General features: G+C 37.0%; 1 protein-coding gene across 2 annotated transcripts in view; it reads right to left on the bottom strand.

Moving 5' to 3' along the window:
- The window catches only part of LOC133523227 (lysophosphatidylcholine acyltransferase), a 54,824-nt gene that overhangs the window by 14,745 nt on the left and 18,072 nt on the right, over window positions 1–22,007 (bottom strand). Inside the window, exon 3 of one of the 2 annotated variants that reach the window (XM_061858707.1) lies at window positions 8,935–9,146. The exons of the other annotated variant lie outside the window; for it this stretch is intronic. Within the exon in view, the coding sequence (XP_061714691.1) occupies window positions 8,935–9,146 (212 nt within the window). The remainder of the gene's footprint in view (window positions 1–8,934; window positions 9,147–22,007) is intronic. 2 annotated transcript variants of the gene reach the window in all.

The following is a 22,007-nucleotide window of genomic DNA, read 5'->3' as shown; positions in this document are numbered from 1 at the left end:
TAGCGGGGAGCCTGATTTCGGAAAGATTTCTACCACTGGATATCGGATGTTGATACATCGTTAGTCGGAATCGTGTATAAATTAAGGCTTTATTCGGGTCATACATATTTTGTTGTATCCTTAACTCATTCGCGTCTTTGCTGTAGACATCGTTAAGTTAAGAATCAAAAGCTTATTTTTACACTGCACCCTTATCCCTTGCGTTGGTGACCTAGGGGTAAGAGCGTGCGACTTTCAATCCGGAGGTCGCGGGTTCAAATCCGGGCTAGGACCAGTGAGTTATTCGGAACTTATGTACTTACTATATATTATTTGATTGCATAAAAATAAGTAAGTTTGATATGCCACCGTATTTATGAATAAATCCGGGGATAAAAATATTGCAAACTCGCTTCCAAAATTTCACTTACCCCCCTCGTTGCGCAATGTACTATAAAAGAATGAATGAATGAACTCGAATTAGCCTATTTTTTTCGATAAATTTATTGACAATAACAATATACATAATGGATATATACAGATGATTACTATAACTAGCTTATATCTAAAATAGGCCCTTGAGGCATTGTACCAAGGATGCTGGCGGCATTTCCTCGTTGTATCGCAATACTGATACGTTGTGCGAGGAAGCCGCCAGCTCTTCGGTCACCAGTTACGTCAACCAGACGTTTCGCGATTTCTCCAAAAAACTTGTGCGCGCTAGATGCCTGAACGTCGCACAAGGTTCACTCAGGTCAGTTTAACCGCAGCGATCGGGTTCTTACCTACTGCTACTGCATGCAGACTTTACTGTTTTATTTTAATTATGGTCAATATTTATTACTGTAGCGGCGTAGTCGATTGTTACATGATGTTTGTTGATTTTTGAGACAATTAATAGTACACCCAGCTGCAAAATTGCTTTCAAAATTTCAACTTTATTAATAATATGAATGAATTCCATTCATAGTGTCTATGTATTTTTACAGCTATCTGTAGGTACCATATGATAGAGCAAAAACTAGTAGCTAAGGGACTGTTCCACAATGTCAAAGTACAGTCCTAAATAAGCTACTTGCCACTTATCTGACGAATAAAGACATCGTTGGTGTTTCACAATCTACAAATAAGTTTTGCAGGAAGTTTGATTTAGTAGTTAATTTATTTGTTAATTAGCTATCGAATACTTTACTCAGACTTTGCGAAACAGAACCTTTAATCTTATTAAATGTTTATCATTATAACATAAAGATAGAGATAAAGGTAAAATACGTTTTTTTTTTATTTTTATTAAAAACTGATCGGCGATTGGCTCTAGTCACACCTGATGGAAAGTGAAGATAGGGCCTAAGATGGAGCTCACCGGTTCAGTAGTAGCCTATTCACTCTTGCTTTAAAGAGACCGAGGTCATATTTATCAGGGAATACAGATGGCGGGAGCGCATTCCATTCCTTAGCCGTCCGTACCAGATAAGAGGCAAACCGTTTCGTGCGAACAAATGGAACGTTTACCACAAACGAGTGCATTCACGCCCCGCGCTTGGATGTCTGATGATGGAAAGGGGAATGTGGGATCAGGTCGTGTAGTTCCTGTGCGCACTCCCCGAAATGTATCCGATAGAACACCGATAGGCTAGCGACTCGACGGCGACGCTTAAGGCTCTAGTTTTTAAGTTTGGGTGCCCTGAAAACCAGTGCCGCGTCTAAAAGACACGGCTTATGCTGAGCAGCACGGCATCCTATGGTATACGAGTAATTATTTACTTTGTCGTTGTTTTTTTTATGCCAAATAAATATTTTGTACAACAGGAGAGGAAAGTTAGTTTTTCTTGCGAGTGTTGATTTTTAGTCCCGAGTAAGCGAAAGATTCTAAGTTAGAATCTTGAGCGTAGCGAGGGACTCAAAAACATGTAAAATAACTTTCCTCTCGTGTGACACATACAACTTTTCATCTCAGTAGTGAGAACATATAAAAGGTTTAAAAAACTCAACATCAAGTAAATTTAACCAAATTTATTTACATTCATTAATGAAAGGCATCATCATTATGACGAAAGCTTGTCTCACTCCCTGGAATGACGAAAGTAGGCTTGTTCGAGCTGCTGAGGTGAAAATGAATTTTCTAATGTATATTATGGTTGTTGCGTGTGGGACAGTACTAGAACCGGTGGCAAACCAGTATACTTATTATAATTAACGAAGGTTTATGAGCTAATTTATCTTCCAAATTGAGTTGGTGCAATTATGGTTATGGAGTAAATTGAAAGCAAGCCCTTATAGGGTTTCCACGAGCGTTAACAGGGACTTATTCCTGAACGTCTGTTCGTCTGTCTTTTAACGGGTTGTATACTTAGAACTTAATATTAAAGAGACAGTCGAAATTTTCAGTGTTTCTTATTGCCGCTAAAACAACACAAAATATAAACAAATATGACGGACTGTGGGTTGAAAATGCTTCGTATATAAAAGATATGTAGCTAAAGCAGAGACGCCATCTTTAATAGAACTTTGTTCTCACGGCCTTCCCAATTTAAGACCTCAATAGGTTTGTTTGACCCACCGCCGCTGCCAGCTACCACGCATCCTCAAAATAAACCACCGTGAGAATATCTAAAACACAGTTACTCAATTAAAAAGCAATTCAAACACGGAATTGACTGTAATATGCCCATTTCCTACACGAGTAATGTTGAGCCCCGTAAAGATCGCGTTGCGTGTCCCGGTGGGAGTACAGTCGCCGTCAAATATATCTGAGCAGCCGATGTGCTCACAAATATCTTAACACGCCTCTATTGCTAAGGCGTTACAGTGCGGTGCAGAATAAATGTTTGTTTGATTGATTGAATGTCAAAGATGGGTACCATCCGCAATGTCAGCATCAAAAACAACGGATCAAACTACGCGTCAAAATATTTTAACGACTGATATGCGTGGTGTGATGAAATAAAGGCCCTTGGGCAGTGTCGTCAGTCAATTCATCAAAATCAATTCGGAAGACAAATTGACAAGTCAAAGATGTTAATTATGGTGGTTTATCGCTACCAGTATCAGTATTAATACACCAAAATAAATCAATCATAGTATACTTATATAAGTAGACCTGATTTCTAGAGAACGCAAGGTGCGATCTGTCAAAAGTGAGTGATAATAACAATCCATCTCGGTAATAGCGGAATAACTCATTAAGTTAATTCTAAGGCGGTATTTACTACAGATCAGTCAGGAAGTGCGCTTTCACTTCAGTTATCAAGTTACTTTTATAACTTATAGCGTTCTTATAGTTTTTAAGTTGTGAGTCGCGTAATTTTGGTTGCTCAATAAACCCTGACCTATTTCATAGGCAGAATTTAGTGTGTAGTTGTGTACCTCACTAAGAGCACGGGATATTAATAGAATTCACAATCAAATTGCGAATACTGCTCTACTGAGAAAAAGTATACTTTTTTATACTACGTCGGTGGCAAACAAGCATGCGGCCTGCCTGATGGTAAGCAGTCTCCGTAGCTTATGTACGCCTGAAACTCCAGAGGAGTTACATGCGCGCTGCCGACCCTAACACTCCGCATCCTCGTTGATCTCTGGCAACCTTACTCACCGGCAGGAACACAACACTACGGGGGGGTGCTGAGGTGACATGCTTGCGAGCCCCCAGCACCCCCCTTAACGGCATGGACGGAAACGCCGCAGGGGAGGTTAGTGGGTATTCTCCTCCTCTCCCTCTGAATAGCAGAGGGGGTTACGGAAGGAGCGAGTCCCACATACCGCCCCCCCAATGGGCTTCCCTCGCCCGGGGGGCGATGATGCGTAAATGCATTCACCCCTGCGATACCAAAAAAAAAAAAAAAAAGGAACACAACACTATGAGTAGGGTCTAGTGTTATTTGGCTGCGGTGTTCTGTAAGGTGGAGGTACTTCCCCAGTTGGGCTCTGCTCTAGATCTAGAATGACATCCGCTGTGCTGTGTCCTACCACATAAAGCGAGATGACATTCACAATGCCCATGCCATACCTCTCTTGTGGTATACGTAGCTTGGTAATATAGCGATAGCGCTTAAAATTTATAATAAGATACCAATGGAAATTAGGTATAGTAGTATTAATTTAACAGAATTATTATTGGAAAAATGTTATTATAATGTCAATGATTTCATTAATGATATTAGTTTTTAAGTCATACATCAGTAGTAATTATTGTATTTTAATTTTAAGGCATGCCAGGTTATGTACAGGTTAGACTGTTATATAGATAGGTATACTACATTTTGTACGCCGGGAGGCAGAGCATGAAGGACAACTTTGTATTGTATAACATTTCTATATTACTTTACTCATGTTTGACAAATATATCATCTTTATCTTTATCAATGTTTAATACAAAACATACAAATATTAGGATTCTGCAGCTAAAAATAACGCAACCAACAACTCACAAAATTACGCTCTGCGGGCTTCACCCTAGGATACAAGGTACAATAATATATTAGTCATATATGATTGTATTATAACTATGCATCCCAATATTAAAACAACAAATTGACTATTAAACTACTGCTAATCATGTTAGTTTAATTTATATATGGATTGACTTCAAAATCATGAATAGTCTACGCTTTTAATAGGGTTCCGTACCCAAAGTATAAAACGGGACTCTATTATTAAGACTCCGCTGTCTGTCTGTCTTTCCGTCTGTAGGCTGTATCTCATGAACCTTGATATTTTCACAGATGATGTTTTTCTGTTGCCGCTATAACTAGACTTCAGTCAGTAGCCCTCGGTGGGCGAGTCGGACTCTCACTTATAAATAAATAAATAAATATTATAGGACATTATTACACAAATTGACTAAGTCCCACAGTAAGCTCAATAAGGCTTGTGTTGAGGGTACTTAGACAACGATGTATATAAATATTTATAAATACTTAAATACATAGAAAACACCCATGACTCAGGAACAAATATCCATGCTCATCACACGAATAAATGCCCTTACCAGGATTTGAACCCGGGACCATCAGCTTCGTAGGCAGGGTCACTATCCACTAGGCCAAACCGGTCGTCTTATCCGTTTTTATTGTAGATAAGTATATGTATAATTTCTCGCACCCCTTTTATCCCATTTGGAAACCATCACTAGGCAACCCACACACCCTTATTTTACACCCTCAGTTATCATATTTACCAACAGCTAAAGTAAAGTAACGGAGCTCTAGAAGCACACATGTTGTCATGCATGTATCTAAATATAATCACATGCCGTGATACGGCTTCTTCGCGCTATATAATCTACACCTCAGAACAATGAAAACTGGTCATTGTATGTATAGTCCTCCTCGTCGATTTCGATGACGGCGACCCAAGCAATTATGGATTAAGCCTATTATGGGCAGTAGTGGCTGGCCAGACCGAACTTGGTCCTAGACTCTTTTGCAGATGCTGAGCCAGCGCCTATTCTCTGCCACGACACATGGTTTTGCATTCAAGAATTGTAAACTAGTTTTAAGAATAATTCTAAGCTGCATGTTCTTCTTATTGTCTATACCTACCTACCATGTATGTTGTGGAAACAAATAAAGTTTTATCTATCTATCTATCTATCAGATGTTACAATAGAGTTGGCGAGACGCGTTGTACGTATTCGAGGCCTTCGGTCTCTCTTTACATATACGCAATACAACACGTATTTTTACGTAGATATATGAAGCGATTTTCAGGGCTTTAATATCTAGCCGCCCACATTTTTAAACTATAATAACCTATGTTCATCCCTGGAGTTGAACTTTAATAAATGTTTGTAATTTAAATTAGTACAATAGTATATATGTACCCTTACCACGACTGCATTACAGTCTCAAACTGACACATTCGTTCTCATCTCCGTAACATACTTTCTATACATCTCGCACTAATACGCGAGTACGAGCGAGATGAATAGAAAGTATGTTACGCACACGCTAGCAAATACGTCAGTATCAAACTGGTGGTAGCCTTACTGGTCGTAAATGTGGACGCAATTGAAAGGAACATCGCGCCCCCACATTTCCCAAATAATAGTACGGAAGCGCCTAGGTTTGATGGCATCAAGTTTCTTCATATGTTATGTCTTGTAGTACGACTAGAGATGATCTGTGGGTCTATTTTAAGAGTAATTTGACTCTAAAAATTAACCAGGCTGCAAGTGTAGTGTGTACAATGTTAGGTATATCAAACTACAGGCTTTAACCTCGCAGTGAAACCAACATGCGACGGATCAATACTTTAGTTTCATGATTACATAAACAGTTTCATTTCAAACGGTCCCATAAAACGAGCATTCACTTCGACAGACAGGGTAAACCACCATTTACTGACAAACACCAGTCGTTGGCACCTAGTTTTGTAGGAATATGGACGTTGTTGTCTGGCAATACGATTGAATGTGATATTTGGAGAAGTGCCAAAAATACATTCACCTAACCTTATTAGGTAAATTTATGTGGGGTCATTCTTCTATTTATTTCGAGGGAGCATTCAAGAGCGTAAAAAAATTATAACTAACTGCAATAATATGTTGCACAGCGAATCGCACCAAGAAAATCATATTTATAAAGATTCTTATGAGGGCTTTATAAAAACCTTATTATATATATTAAGTCATAGTAATCTTGAAACTATTTAGTATAACAGATATATACATACAGAGCTATTACTATATCTAGCTTAAATAATTTAAAGATGCTGGCGGCATTTCCTCGTTGTATCGCAATGCTGATACGTTGTGCGAGAAAACCGCCAGCTCTTTAGTCTCCAGTTACGTCAACCAGACGCTTTGCTATTTCTGCACTATAAACTTGTGCGCGCTGGGACCCCATGGAAATAGTATTATATTCCAGCAATTTGCAAAAATCTATAGCTCTTTGACTACGACTATTCAGATAACACTTTTGGACCCGGGTACGTCCTTAAACTACGTCCACAAGAGAGGTATGGGCATTGTGAATGTCATCTCGCTCTGTATGGCAGGGCACAGCACAGCGGATGTCATTCCAGATCTAGAGCAGAGCCCAACTGAGGAAGTACCTCCACCTTACAGAAAACCGCAGTCAAATAACACTAGACCCTACTCATAGTGTTCTGTTCCTGCCGGTGAGTAAGGTTGCCAGAGCTCAACGAGGGGCGGGAGGGGGTTAGGGTCGGCAACGCGCATGTAACTCCTCTGGAGTTGCAGGCGTACATAGGCTACGGATACTGCTTACCATCAGGCGGGCCGTATGCTTGTTTGCCACCGACGTAGTATAAAAAAAAAGATAACAACAGCACTTAAATGTATATTAAATCTTGAGGTGACCGCATTATTTTATACACGGTGTAACACGAGGAACCCGAAAGATTTTAACCACGCACTTCTTAGGCCAAAAGAAGGAAAAAATATGGGTTTAAGTAAATTTCGCCAAAAACATTTTTTTTTGTTTTTTTTACATAAAAAATTAATGCTATGGTTAAATTAGTAGGTACTGAAAATGAATTTTTACATTTTTTTTGTAATATCTACTTTTTGCAGAGGTTACTTGTCTCTTTTTGACATCTATCAACAAGATTATTTGGACTATGCCCCATAATGGCATCATCGCCATCAAGAAGGTGTTCTCTACTAAGTTACAAGTTTTTTTTTATTGGTTTCAATGTACCGTATTCCGACAAATAAATACATTTAAATCAACTCTGAAACCAGGCGAAACCAAGAAAAGTGTATATGATATTTTAGTTTCTACATGTACCTAATCAGGAATACACTGTTAAAATCTCTCGGTTTCTTCATGTTACACCGTGTATATTGTTCAAATTTACTAATATTACTCGACTATCCCATGAATACGTAGATGTATAAATATAACTTTAAAAGTAAAGATTCTAGTTACTATTACCTTATTCACTTAAGCACGCACGCACGCTTTTTCGAACAAAACCTTTAAACCTTTCAGCAGTCTTATTATTTATTCATTCCAGTCCCAACGCTTGCAATGCCATGTGAGTCTCAATAGACATACGTAAACACATCCATTCATCAGAGCCGAGTCTGAATAGTGCGACATGCACAAACACACACAATACTAATGCGACAGCTGTAAGCATAGAAAGTGCCCTTTCAAATGTGTTCATCAATGGAATTGAATAATGGGAAAGTGAGAAGAAACCTCAAGGGCTAACAATATGGATTAAGACTAAAGTTGCAATGGTCGAAGAAATAGGTCAGGATTCTTGTAAAATGTTAACAATGTTACAATTTGTGATATTGATTGAGAAAGACAAAGCATTAATAATCGTTTAAGTAACTTAAACATCAAGTAATAAACTCGTAGACAGTACAAAAAAAACAATAAATGTCAAAACGATAGAATTCATTACGATACACTGCAAAATATAGGAAATTCGCAACGAGCGGGGATAAATTAAAACACAACCGAAGGGAGTGTTTTAAATCGACACAAGTTAGATACAAAATTTTACAGTACACACGGCCCTTGAATTTTTTGACATAGTTATGTAATGTGCTAATATCGCACTAGTAAAATAGCACCATATATACTGTGAATGGAGTTAGTAAAAGTCCGAAAAGTTAATATAAGTAATTTAGTTAACACCAAGTCTCCAATGTACAATCTTGATTAATAAGATACCCAAAAGCTACATCAAAAGATAGCTAGAAGACCATCACCCACAAGATTTGAATTCATTGTTAGTTTAGCCGTTGAGGTAGATATTAATTTGTGTTTAAATAATAGCGATTTCAGGCACAAGTGAGATTCCATTTCTATTAACTTTTGTGTAAAGACTGCATTTAGATGCAGATCATATTATATACATGGCGTCACAATTATTTAATGTATATGACTGAACGAAAATCAACGGCTAAACTAGAAAAGACATTTAGACCAAACCCGAAAACCAAACCACAACCTCCACCGCCACCAAACCTACTTCCAACATAATTATCCATCGACTCCTTCCTCACGATGACCGACGACATCCTCGTGGCGTACACGATACAGCTGTCGAGGAACGACGAGTGCGGAGCCACGACGAGGATGGGGGCCTCTTTGCGGGAGGCCTGCTGGCCTCGCACGCTGATGGCCATGCCGCCGGCCAGGTAGGAGAGCTTGCCGATGAAACATATCAGGGGTTTGAGAGCCCTAGAAATAAAGTTGGGGAGTCAGAGGATGTTTGAAATGTTTGGTGTTGATCGAAATTTCTAATCGGAGATGTTAAAAAAGTTTAGTGGTGGTAAAATTTGAGGCTGATTGGGTAGTCTTTGCGATATTCACAAGCTTTTCTTATAGTTATAATGCTAAATCAATATTGGCCCTAGACTTAATGAAGTTTAGCAGCAAAAGGAGTAGATATGTTAACGGCACCAATAATGGGACATTTGAGAAAATTTGGAGTATTTTTGATATATCACCGACATCTGTAAAATTTCTACCGCTTTGTGCTTTAAAAGTTCGATGTCCAATTCATCCTTTATGTTTTATATGTATTGAATGAAACCTACTGCAATTGGTTTCAATATTAATATCCAATAAAAACTATGGTTATTTGCTCCAGTCATGGGATGTACGGCGCTATTAATTTTCATACTATTAAATATCAATGAAAAATTAAATTTAAGCAGCTCTTTGACTGTTTTTTTTATGGTAAAATGTTGCCAGCGATTAAAAACTCTGATGGTAAATATTTGTTTCACAGGATCTGTCCATACCATTCTATTACTGGTGTCTGTTCCATTATAGGGGTGTTTATAATTAGTTATTAAAATATCGATGGTTTGAATTAGTGACCGGTGATTTAAGGATGACTCACGCTACACAGGACAGTGACTTGAAATAGCAATTTTCTCAAAATTTTCATTTAATTAAAAATAAAGCTGAAATATCTCCAGACGAATTATCTATGTAATTTATATATGTATATATAATATTATGGATGTCGCTTTTAATACCCGAAGGTAATTAATCGAATACAACTTTATAGTTAGGTAACGGTATAAAATAGCTGGTGACAAGAAAAAAATGTATAGGTAAGGTACGAATAACGTTCGTGAATTAAACAGTAAATATTCAAAGCAAGTTTTGGAACGCCGTGTCAATCAGATCAGTAAATGCAGGGCGACCTCAGGGCTTAACCCTAATCCAGGCCGAAGGGTGTCGAGTTTTGAGGCCGTCCAGGTCTTATGCGGGCTTTTGACAGTTGGGCGTTTTTCGACATTTAAGGCAAATACTCTTAACTGCACACACCAATAAAAAAACAATAGAAATAAATTTAATTTGATACAAAACAAATATTTAAGGGGTACCGACATAGATACATGTATTTTTATTGCTTTCCTTGATATTTTTGCTAAAATAATATTATTAAATCTAGCTCACGTGCTACATAGGTATACATGTAAATAAATCATTTAGAACGCGTGTAATATGTGTAATATTTTAAACAGCTATTAAATGAATGGCTGACCTTGACATATTCTATGGGAGAGTAATTTTTTTTTTCGCGATTTCGAGATTGGTCTCATAGTAAAAGTAGTTTAATATGACCTATATAAATATATATTCAGCCCGTAATTTATTGCAGGTGACTACATAAACAAGCAGTATGAGCTATAGCTCATTACATCCCAATATGCTGGCATACTATACTATAACAACGTTTACGAGCAACTGTGATGAAATAGTTATTTACGATACAAATGCAGAAAATAGGAAATTCGCAACGAGTGGTGATAAATTAAAACACGACCGAAGGAAGTGTTTTAGATCGACACGAGTTGCGAATTACCTATTCGCACGTGTATCGTACAACGTCTTTAAAGTTTCGACAAAGCGTGCGGGAATGTTGCACCATATGTGCTGTAAATATTTTTAGCTATTTGTAAAATTTAGGTCTAAAACTTGTGCCAAAAATAGCTCAATAACAAGTATAAATTGTAATTCATAAATATTTTAAGCGCGCGCTCTTAATCCGACAGGCCAGGTTTCATAACGGTCATAAAATGACGTGATTAGAAGTCCGCAGGCCTATCTATCGCTTTCCCTTTCTTCGTGGCTTTTGCGGACAAGCTTGTTTTATGCAAATCTATACATTGTATTATTATAATAAAATAAAATATCGGGGAGACAGAGCTTTGCTCAGAAAACATATAAGAACTCAAAAATGCTACCTCGATTTTGTACCCTTGAAAACCTTTATAGAGCAAATGCTCGTTACAGGTATAAGATATGTATGTTATAAGTAGATATATTTAGTAGACAAATATTTTGTAAAAATTGCATGCTTAATAAAGGTGTTTTAGCCGTCTATTTAGTACTTGAAGATTTTTTATTATTTTAATGTCAATCATATAACTGTAACATATGCTTGTCAAAATAAAATTTCTAACGAAGACCCTTCAATGACAAAAGTTTTGATGCTATTTTGATGTGATGGGAACTAGATTTTTTTGCTATATATTATTTTAGTGACTTTGAGAGGCTCTCAGCTACGGTCAGGGGCGTATCCTCAGATACTTCGGACATGTGACGCGACGTGGATAGCAGACCATGGAGACTTGTTCAGGGACGGGTCAAAGCCTGTAGGTCAAGAGGACGGATCAGATAAAAGCCCTTACCAACACCCCATTGACACATCTCTGTCTCTGGCACATTAACACATATGCCAGAGACAAAGAAGCATCTGCCAGGGAGAACTGGCGTAGAATCGTTAGTCGTTAAACGTGACCACGACTGCTCCGCCAAGAGTAATTCGACGGAGAAGAAGAAGAAGAATTTGATTGACTGTGGCGACACGAAACATCTAGAGAATTCAAACATCTCTGGTACATTTAGAGAAAATTAGGTTTGATCTACAAATTCTGATACATAGTGAGCCAATTCAATATGGCACAAAGATACGATTTTTAAAGTTCGAATGGCGATGGCGGTTTCTATCAAAAGAATGGTTACTTACTACATATGGGTCAACACGTTTCAGAAAAAGGTCTCTTCTGTGGACAATACTTTAAAAAAATCACCTCGCTTGTGAAGGTACAGTTAAACATTATATAACTTTTGACTCTAATTACTTTGCGATGTCTAGAGGAAAGACGCGGACGATTTAAACAAACAATAAAATGTGTATGACCCATGTGAACTAAACTAAGAGCAGTCATGAATTAAAACAGGCAGCAAGCAGGTGGTGAGTTTTTATGACATTATCATACTTAATTTACTCCAATTACTTAATGATTGTAAACGTTACAGGATAATTACACTCAACAGTTTGTTGTCTGTTTTTAATGGTATCTTTCTTCCCACGATAATTAACTTTCGGGTGCTTTGAATGAGTTATTTGTTTAACTAAATTTAACTTTTGAGTGAGATTCACAATTTTAACGTGAATAAATTTAATGACACAATCTTATTTAATAGGATTTTTAGCTACATACGCACGTCATTGTAAAAATACAAATTACTTATATATTTTCTTTTATAAGCGATTATATCATGGGTAGGTATGTTTGGCAATAATAACGTCCTGCATTAGCAATCAACAACGGATCCGCTGTCGCTGGGGGGTGAGAAGCTAGACTCAGTGTCAAAATTTGTGTACCTGGGGGGAGCGTACTATTCTGCAAAGGTAGAGCGGTACCCCTAGTGTAAATAAATTCGATTTTGAAACGTGACGTACGCGTTTGCGTTTAGTCTCATTTTGTATTGGATTTAGAAAGAGCGCGCCAAGCGGGACGTTTTGGAAATTCAAAACCCTATACAAAATGAGACTTAACGCAAACGCGTTCGTCACGTTATGATGTCGATAAAATTTACACTAGGGGTACTGATGAAGACATCGACAACAGGATAAAGAAGGCGAAGGCTGCGTTCGCTCAGTTAAAGGCTGTTTGGGAGTCGATATTGTGCTCACGCGACGGGTTAAACTTTCCCTCTTCGAATAGCCTTTGCCTGGGGGGGTTAAATTTTCTCAGATCAGAGGTGTAGGGTTAGAGCCGGCGTGGCTTTATTTGACGTTCATAAGCGCATTGTAATATGACTACTTGGAAAATAAACTATCTTTAGTTCATAATAATTGGTTAACCGGCGTATCGTCGCTTAGCTAGCGTAAGTCAAAAATTGGCCACGACAGTTGGTCGCCAATTGTTTATGTAATGCAGTTTATAGTCTCTCTTGGAAAGTACGCAAATTTTACTTGCGCGGTATTGTTAGCTAAGCGACTGTATACTCGTACTTTCAAGTAATTAAGTATTTTCTTTAAAAGGTGGTAATCTCTTGGAATCCATTTAAGCATGAATTTAATAATTGCAGTTAAGTACATTTAATTCGAGATATCATTTCACTCAGGGACTTTCTTAAATGTATGGAATATTTGGCTTTCCGTAAAAGGCCGGAGACACCTTTAACGAGAGAATTTTTTAATGCAATCTCAGTCCAATAATAAAATGAGACTGTTGCGATTTTACAAGCTTTTATTTAACTTGCCACGCATGTATGTTCGGGTCCAATCTGGCAATCGAAATAAAACCCACTTCCCACTATTCGATTGGGCTAAATCTTCACACACCTACATATGTAAGTTCCCCGAGGTTTTCCCCAGGGGCTACAGTATGGGGTTCTTCCAAAAAGGAGTGTACAGGTTTTTAAAGGGTATCGCGCATGTAATATTTCTGGTATAGCAGGCGTCCATAGGCTACGGTGACTGCTTACTCATAGGGTCAGCTTAAAAAATTTAACTACAAATTATGTTCACTGTTAAGTCATCCTTAAAATTTTAAGAAAATGCGTGAAGTCTAAAAACTATATAGGTAAAAAACTTAAGTAAGTCACCTGTTGTATGTAGTTGTAACGTGTTCGAATAGACAATACATGTTTAAAAGACACACACAAACAAAACAAATGTCTATTCGAACACGTCACAACTACATACAACAGGTGACTACTTAAGTTTTTTACCTATACCACTTCGTTATCGCATCTAAGCGGTTATCGTAGCCAACATATAGACGCGTGCAACTCCAAACGTCATATATGTAGTGTAGTGACTTTAACTTATCAATCTATAAGTAGGTATACTCTTTATAGAAGCACCACTGTATATTACTTTAATTAAGTACTTAATATTAAGAATCACATTTGAACTCAAAAATTATAAAAACTAAGTGACTCGTGACCTGTTTTCATTGATTTCTTACATCTCATTTTGTTTATAGATCCGCATTTTTCATATCTTATACCTTTAAACGAGCAATTCTTGTATATATATATATTTCTGTGATCTCGGAAACGGCTCTAACGATTTCGCTGAAATTTGGTATATGGTTTTGGTTTATGGGGGTATACAATCGATCTAGATTAGTCTTACGTTTGGGAAAACGCGTGTTTTCGAGTTTTCATGCGTTTTTCTTTCGACGCAGAATATGGTCGCTAATTTCGTGTTGCCGGCCACTGTCCGTCTGGTCCAGCGGGTTAAGACGCGGACGGCTAGAAACGAGTGTTACGGGTTCGAATCTCGCCCGGTGGCTAACTTTTTTTTATATGTTCAAGTTTATATATAATTTTTATTGTTTTAGACAATTAAGTTTAATTAAGTAAAAAAATGTAGTTAAGATTATCACCTATACACCACCATATTACAATAAATAGTTATAACCGAGCAAAGCTCGGTCGCCCAGGTACTAGGTACTTAAGTAAGTAAAAGTTAGTTTTCCAGGGACGGCCCAGACCGAGCTGACAAGAAACTAGAACGCTAACGACACTTTAAGAAGCAAATTGAAGTTTGCTCGCAAGTACTTTTTAATAATTCATCGCTTTTAGAGGAGCGCATCTTGTTCATTTGCCGCCTGGCTCGGGGCCAAATTTATATGAAGTCTACGCTTTATTTTCATAGAAGATTTTTTATTGAAAACTTATTAATAAAGAAAATATGATAGGCAAACAAGCAGACGAATCCATGGACGACGGCAACTGCTTACTATTAATTTCTATTCTTCAATCAACCAACGCTAGATGGCGGGAATAATTTCCCATATCTTGCAATAAACACGGCGTATAAATTGAGCATACGTCGACCTAAAAAATATAGTTTTTTTTTTAATACTACGTCGGTGGCAAACAAGCATACGGCCCGCCTGATGGTAAGCAGTCTCCGTAGCCTATGTACGCCTGCAACAGAGGAGTTACATGCGCGTTGCCGACCCTAAACCCCCCCCCCCCCCCCTCGTTGAGCTCTGGCATTTTTACTCACCGGCAGGAACACAACACTATGAGTAGGGTCTAGTGTTATTTGGCTGCGGTTTTCTGTAAGGTGGAGGTACTTCCCCAGTTGGGCTCTGCTCTAGATCTGGAATGACATCCACTGGCTGTGGCCTACTACACAAAGCGAGACCACATTCACAATGCCCATACCTCTCTTTTGGACGTAGTTTAAGGACGTACCCAAAAATTTGATATTTAATAATATTAATATTTCTACAGGTACCTATTTTAAAGTGAATGCTTGACAAATGGTTAGGTATAATTATTATGGATGTTAGTTCATGATAGTACTACTGATACCATCATAATTTTCAACCTCATTGGGAATGTACGAGTAAAACATGCACCAATTAAGAAATCAAGGTAGAAATCTGGATAAATAACCTATATGTAATATAAATAGTAGGCAATATTTTTATTTAAAGTCTGGTACACTTAAGTAAGCTAATATTGATGTCACTAGGGTTATTATGTATTAAGTTAGGCATTTGGAAATTTTAATATTTAAGTACATATTTATGCGTAATTAAACTCCTAGACTCTAATATAATATAATATAATATATCAGTGTAGTTTCTTTGCGACAAACAACTGTCAAACAGATTTTGACTAAAATAATATTGATGAGCGTTTGAGCGTTGTGGCACCAAACATCAAATTCGCAGGTTTGATCGATACCGTTACGTCACCCAACTGGTTTCATCGCTAATAACTGCTTGTAAGTTTAGTGTTTGAAGTAACCTCACGTAATATAGTAATGGAGACACCTACATGGATGTCAAGTTCCGGCGGTTTCTTGGCCGGATCCCTGACACCACGCCACGGGATTGCATAACACTTTGCAGTCATGATGTTCTATATTAGTTAATATCTATGCTATGATTTATGGTTGCTAATTGCCTGGTACAGTCAGCATCAAAAGTAGCGGATGAATCAACGCGCCAAAAGTATCCGATATTCCTGGTAACTTTTCCAAATATAGATAAATTTCTAAAATTCGCGTTCAAAAGTATATCTTTTACAGTCTTAGTTGTTCTATATTAAAGACATCACTTTTTGTTAAGCTTAACAGCTTGGTAGTTACTTATGAAACGTTATTTGATCCGCTACTTTTGATGCTGACTCTACAAACAATATGTTTGCATGCGGCAGTGTATCAAGCCAACTTCAAAAAGGAACTATCGAAGCAGCAGTCGTATGGGCTTCAATCATATTAGAGCTTACGATAGACAACGTCCATAATGAATTGCGTTGTCATTATCGAAAGGACTATATAATATAAAATATATATCCACAACAAGTTTCGTCAACGGCCTACCTAGTATCTATATAACAAACAAAAAGCAATAAACAAATAGAAACCTACCCCCCACTCTGATTTTCACCCGGACCAAAAGTGCCAAAAATACTGGCAGCTATATAATATTGTATATTGAAGTGGCTTCAAGTTATCCTAAGTCACGTGCGTATTTAATTATCTACAGAACTTCACAGCCATTAAGATCTGTATTATCTTATCGTTGAAGTAATATTGAATTTTGCCCACAGCTTTGCATTTGAGTTTTTCATAGTTTTATTAATACCTGTTCCAAAAAGGCAATCATATCTGACACTAAGAATATAACTAAAATATTACTAAAAATATTATTAAAATAAAGATCCGTAAATATTACTACAGAAAAGAGTTACTGATAATTCTGTTACGGATTAGATACACTCAACTGTATCGTTAAAAAAACACTCAAACAGTTCACTGCCTTCAAATCAATTTGCCATGGCAAGATTACTTTTTTATGTTATATTATAACAACTTTATTTCTCATTCCAAAATTATAAACAAAAACTTTATACAATATGGACTAGGCTATCAATTTAAAGTTGTATTAACTGTAAGAAAAACCTAATTATTTTTTGTACATCTATTTAGCAACTAGATAATAGAAACAGCAATCCAATTCGAAAATTTAACACCTGATATCACCCAACAATTCACAGTCAAGCGTCGATCATGAGTATCGTGAGATCATGACATGACATGGTATCTCTAAACCTCAATTTATGATGACTGCAAGATTGAAATGCAACTTGGTAGATAATAGCATAGAATATGATTTAAATTTCTTTATGAATGAATAAGAACATGCCAATGAGAAAAAGTAAAGAACAATTCTCTCTTTATTCACTTCATACCGATCTTAATAACCAAATATTTTGATTCAACTGGTTTAAGATCGGAGTCATTTCTGGTTGATTATTATTATGCGGTACCATGCGATACGTTAACATCATGTTAACATGCATTTTAATTTCATATCAATGAGCAGTATGCTGGGAGCATACTGCTCATTGATATTAAATACAACTCGAATGAAATATTATTATACTAAGTATAGTAGTTTATTTATTAATTTATACATATTTTGTATTCGGATAGCAAAGCGCAGTGCTGGACGACCACAAAGTAGATGGACGGGTGATCTCGTACGGGTCTGGGAGTCGTTGGTTGCAGTGGGTTAGGGATCGCTCCCCGTGGCGGTCTATGGGGGACGCCCATGTCCAGCAGAGGACTTCCGCGGCTGATAGGTAGATAGGTTAGTTTCTTTTTAGGTTTCCGTTCCCAAAGGGTAAAAAGAGATCCTATTACTAAGACTCCGCTGTCCGTTTGTCTGTCCGTCTGTTACCAGGCTATCCCATGAACCCTGATAGTTTCTGTTGCCACTATAACAACAAATACTAAAAAGTACAGAACCCTCGGTGGGCGAGTCCGAATCGCACTTGTCCAGTTTTTTTATGATAACATATATAGCCAGCCAAACGTTTAGCTTAGCACAACTGCAAACATATTTGTATACATAGTTGCAAAGTTACTAACATTGCTGACTGTACCATTAATTTGAATAAAGTGATTCAGATATTTTTTTACGGAGTATATTTACAGTGTTATAATTCCAGTTTAAATACTCGTAAACGGTATTATTTTGTCATTATCTTGGACCTGAACGAGAAAGTCCGGACGCAGTAACCAGGTCGAGAGCTTAAGGCTCGACATTAATAAAGACAGGACACAACAATGACTTTCCTTACACTGGACCTGCAGCATCATTGCTGACTTGCAATGTGTTCAACTACACCTACACTAAGTAGGTGTCGGCGACAGGTTGAGGTCACCACATAACGATGTCACGAATTGACAGAGAGATTTTGAAATTAGTGTACTTTTTTCGTACCGATAGCAAGTTCTGCAGCAAAATGAAAATATCAATTCAATTGCTATCTTTTTAGTGTTCCATACAAAACTTTGTTCGCGAAACACTTATGGGATCACTTCGGTTTTGCAAATCGGTTAATTTAGCGTTTTTTGATATTAATACTAATAGTACCGTAATTCGGTTTCGGCAGGTTTTGACCAAAAAATCATGTTTCAGCCGAAACTAAAGCAAGACCGAAATTCGAATTCAGTTTCGGCAAAAAATACAGTTTCGGTAAAAAATAGATGCCTTTATTTTTATTTACTTGTGTCATTTCATTCATCAATCGATTCGATTATTCTCTAAATTGCAATTTAGGTACCTATTATAATAACTACTTCATGTTATCGTAAGAAATTTTTTTTTGTCAAATGTCCAAGTGTTTATTCGTAAAACATAGGTGAAACTGTTACAAATGTATACACCATAAATTTATTCAATTTGGTATCACTATATTTTGCCTTTTTTCGTACTACAAAAACATTTTCTTAAAATGATTTATATGTACAATAAGTACAATAACGTAAAATAAAAGTACAATTGATTCGAAAAGTGATAAACAAGTTTAAGTAATAGCCATTATATGGTAGCCGTGTGGATACAACCCTGGCCAAGCGTAAATAGGTATTTGAGTATGTTTTATTTATACTTCTTGCCTGAGAAAAAGACGATAAAGCACGCAATGCCGTTCAAACTTCACCCTCTTACACCCCTAAACGATTGATTTCCGCAGCGGGATTGAAAGGGTATTCCCTTGTGCCTAATTTCATCAAAAACTATACGATTATTACAACATATTTGAATATCAAGCTTCTAAATATACGTACAAACTTTTATTTCTACTTATTTCTTATTCCGTATTCCGACCTACCTTTTGTCTAGCAGTTATTTTCGCAGTCCAAATATAGCTTTAGTCTAGAATGAAACCACACGCAGCTGCTATACAAAAATCCTGAAAGAAATAACAAAACCATGCGAACTAAAAACTACGATATGAAAACGTCGGGACACGGACAGTCGAAAACACAAAATAACTACGAATGCAGACGACGGTATTGAGAAAATTCTACGTTCTATTGCACTTCCATGCTGTTTGCCTGTGTATTTGAAGGCCGCAAAAATATGTGACAAGCTCTTATGGCTCTACAAATAAGCTCGTGTCTTATATTTTTGCTGCCTTCGTTATTCTCGACAACTCAACTTTTAAACGACGCTCTCGATTATTGGAACCCAACTAGTACTTAAACTCTTCGGCCATCTGAGCAGAACAGGACTAGATAATCTGGAGAAACTCATGATCACTGGCCGCATAGCAAGAATGCGTCATGGATGGACGTATGGCGACGCGTTGGGCGGATAAAATTACGTCAGAGACGAAAGAGACATTACAGGCTAGCATACACCGGGCTCAAGATAGATCACTGATGATAACTGTCAACAGTCGTCACGTCCCTCAGCGATGAGGATACGACTAAGACGATTTATTGGATGCTGTATGTACATAGAAGTTTGGTTGCAGGAGTGTGTCGCGGCTGACTGTACTAGAAATAGTTTGAAGTAAGGTTATGCAGTAAGATAAAACGGGGGCTAGAAACACTTGTATGTAATCTTCATACTTTTCCGCTTATTCCGGGTAGAATAAATAAACGATCTTCATGTTTTCAAAATGCATTTAATTTTATTAATTGTATTATTTTGCTTTTTATGGGATATTCCTTTTTATGATAAGTATAGTTTTAAATTATTTTCTTTTTTGCTTCTTGTTTCAGAGCTCAACGAGGGGGGTGGGGTTAGGGTCGGCAACGCGCATGTAACTCCTCTGGAGTTGCAGGTGTACATATGCTACGGAGACTGCTTACCATCAGGCAGCCCGTATGCTTGTTTGCCACCGACGTAGTATAAAAGATTAGGTAGGTACTTAGTTTTCGTTCATTTTTATTTTATTGATTATGAATATTTTTGCTTTTGAATTGATTTAAATTCGATCGTGTTTTACTGATATTACCTACTTTTTAATGCTTATTTATTAATAAATACTGTATATTCCATTAGACAATAAAAGCCACTTCTTATTTTAAGATATACGCCTAACATTTACTGACAATTCAAAGACCATTTGTTATTAATTTGCCCTTGCGAATGTCAACATTTAGGTACCTATAAAAAAACAAAGTTATTTAAAGTGACATTACATTTAAAAAAAAATACATCTACATCTACCAAACTATTATATGAAAACAATAAAACTATTCAATGCATTTATCAACAACAAAAAAGTAGCAAAAAAATACTAGCGCCTAATGCATGCAAAAAAACGAAATCAAACAAAAACAACGACATTAAAAAACGACCAAGCGGTCTATACAGCAAATATCAAAAATTGCGTCTATCCTCTCGAGTGTTCGAGGCAGATTGCGTGATTATTTTCGATATTCGCAATAAAGACTCAGTCTGATAGACTGTGCTTATTTGTGCTTGTCATAATGTCATGAATTTAATTGACCTGCTGCAATGTAATACTTGACCCAACCTGCGACAAATAGGATGGCTTAATACACTAAAGAGGCGACTAAGACCTAATAGAAGAGCAAGACTAGATACTAGTTACTGCTCTTTTTATATTTTCCAGTGCCTAATATTGATTACAGATTGTTCTAATCATGATAATCGATTTCACGAAGCTTCTTGAACACCGACTCTTTGCATATCGGTCATTTATAAATAACCACGGGAACATAGCGTAATAAAGTACACCCGCCATTCTGACTGTCAGGATGGGGGGTGTACTATTTTTTGATGATAACTTTTTTTTAACGGAGGTACTAAATAGTACAAATTAGGTACAAAAATATGGTATGCTTTTCATTTATTTTTATTTAGGTACACCCGCCATTCTGACTCTCACCAGTACAGTCACCTGCATTACGAAGTGAGCAAAAATATCTGACACAATCTTGTAGACCCGGATGAAGCTAACTTTCGTTAAATGTCATATTTCTATGAATATATGGCGGTTATAATGACACTCTCTCACTTTGTTCCATTCAAGTCGTGGCAAAGAACTGATACTCGTAACTCTAAACTCTGTTTATATATTTAGTGCGCTTCGTTTCCGAAGATATTATGGTAAGTGAATGGAACGTTAATTACTTTAATTTCTAAGCCATTTATGGTTTATTTTACATTGGACGTTTTAAGGTCGTTAAGGTAAGATAAAGATAAAGGTAGTCTATTATTCAAGTAGGCATATTAAAATGCGCTTATGAACGTCAAATAAATCTACGCCGGCTCTAACCCTGCACCTGTGACCCGAGAATATTTAAATCCCTCCTAAATTGTACGAGGGTATCCCAATATAGGACCGGCAAGAAGCTCAGCGCGACACATCTTTTCAAAACATTACATCTTTGAATCCTATATGGTTTAACAATTAAACTCAGAAACCGTACCAGCTCGTTGTAAACTGCTTGTTCAGTATTGTTGTTAAACTGAAAATGTATTAGGT

Source organism: Cydia pomonella, chromosome 12 (genome assembly GCF_033807575.1).
Source record: "Cydia pomonella isolate Wapato2018A chromosome 12, ilCydPomo1, whole genome shotgun sequence".
Lineage (NCBI taxonomy): Eukaryota > Metazoa > Arthropoda > Insecta > Lepidoptera > Tortricidae > Cydia > Cydia pomonella.
This window is presented reverse-complemented; position numbering and strand designations above follow the sequence as displayed.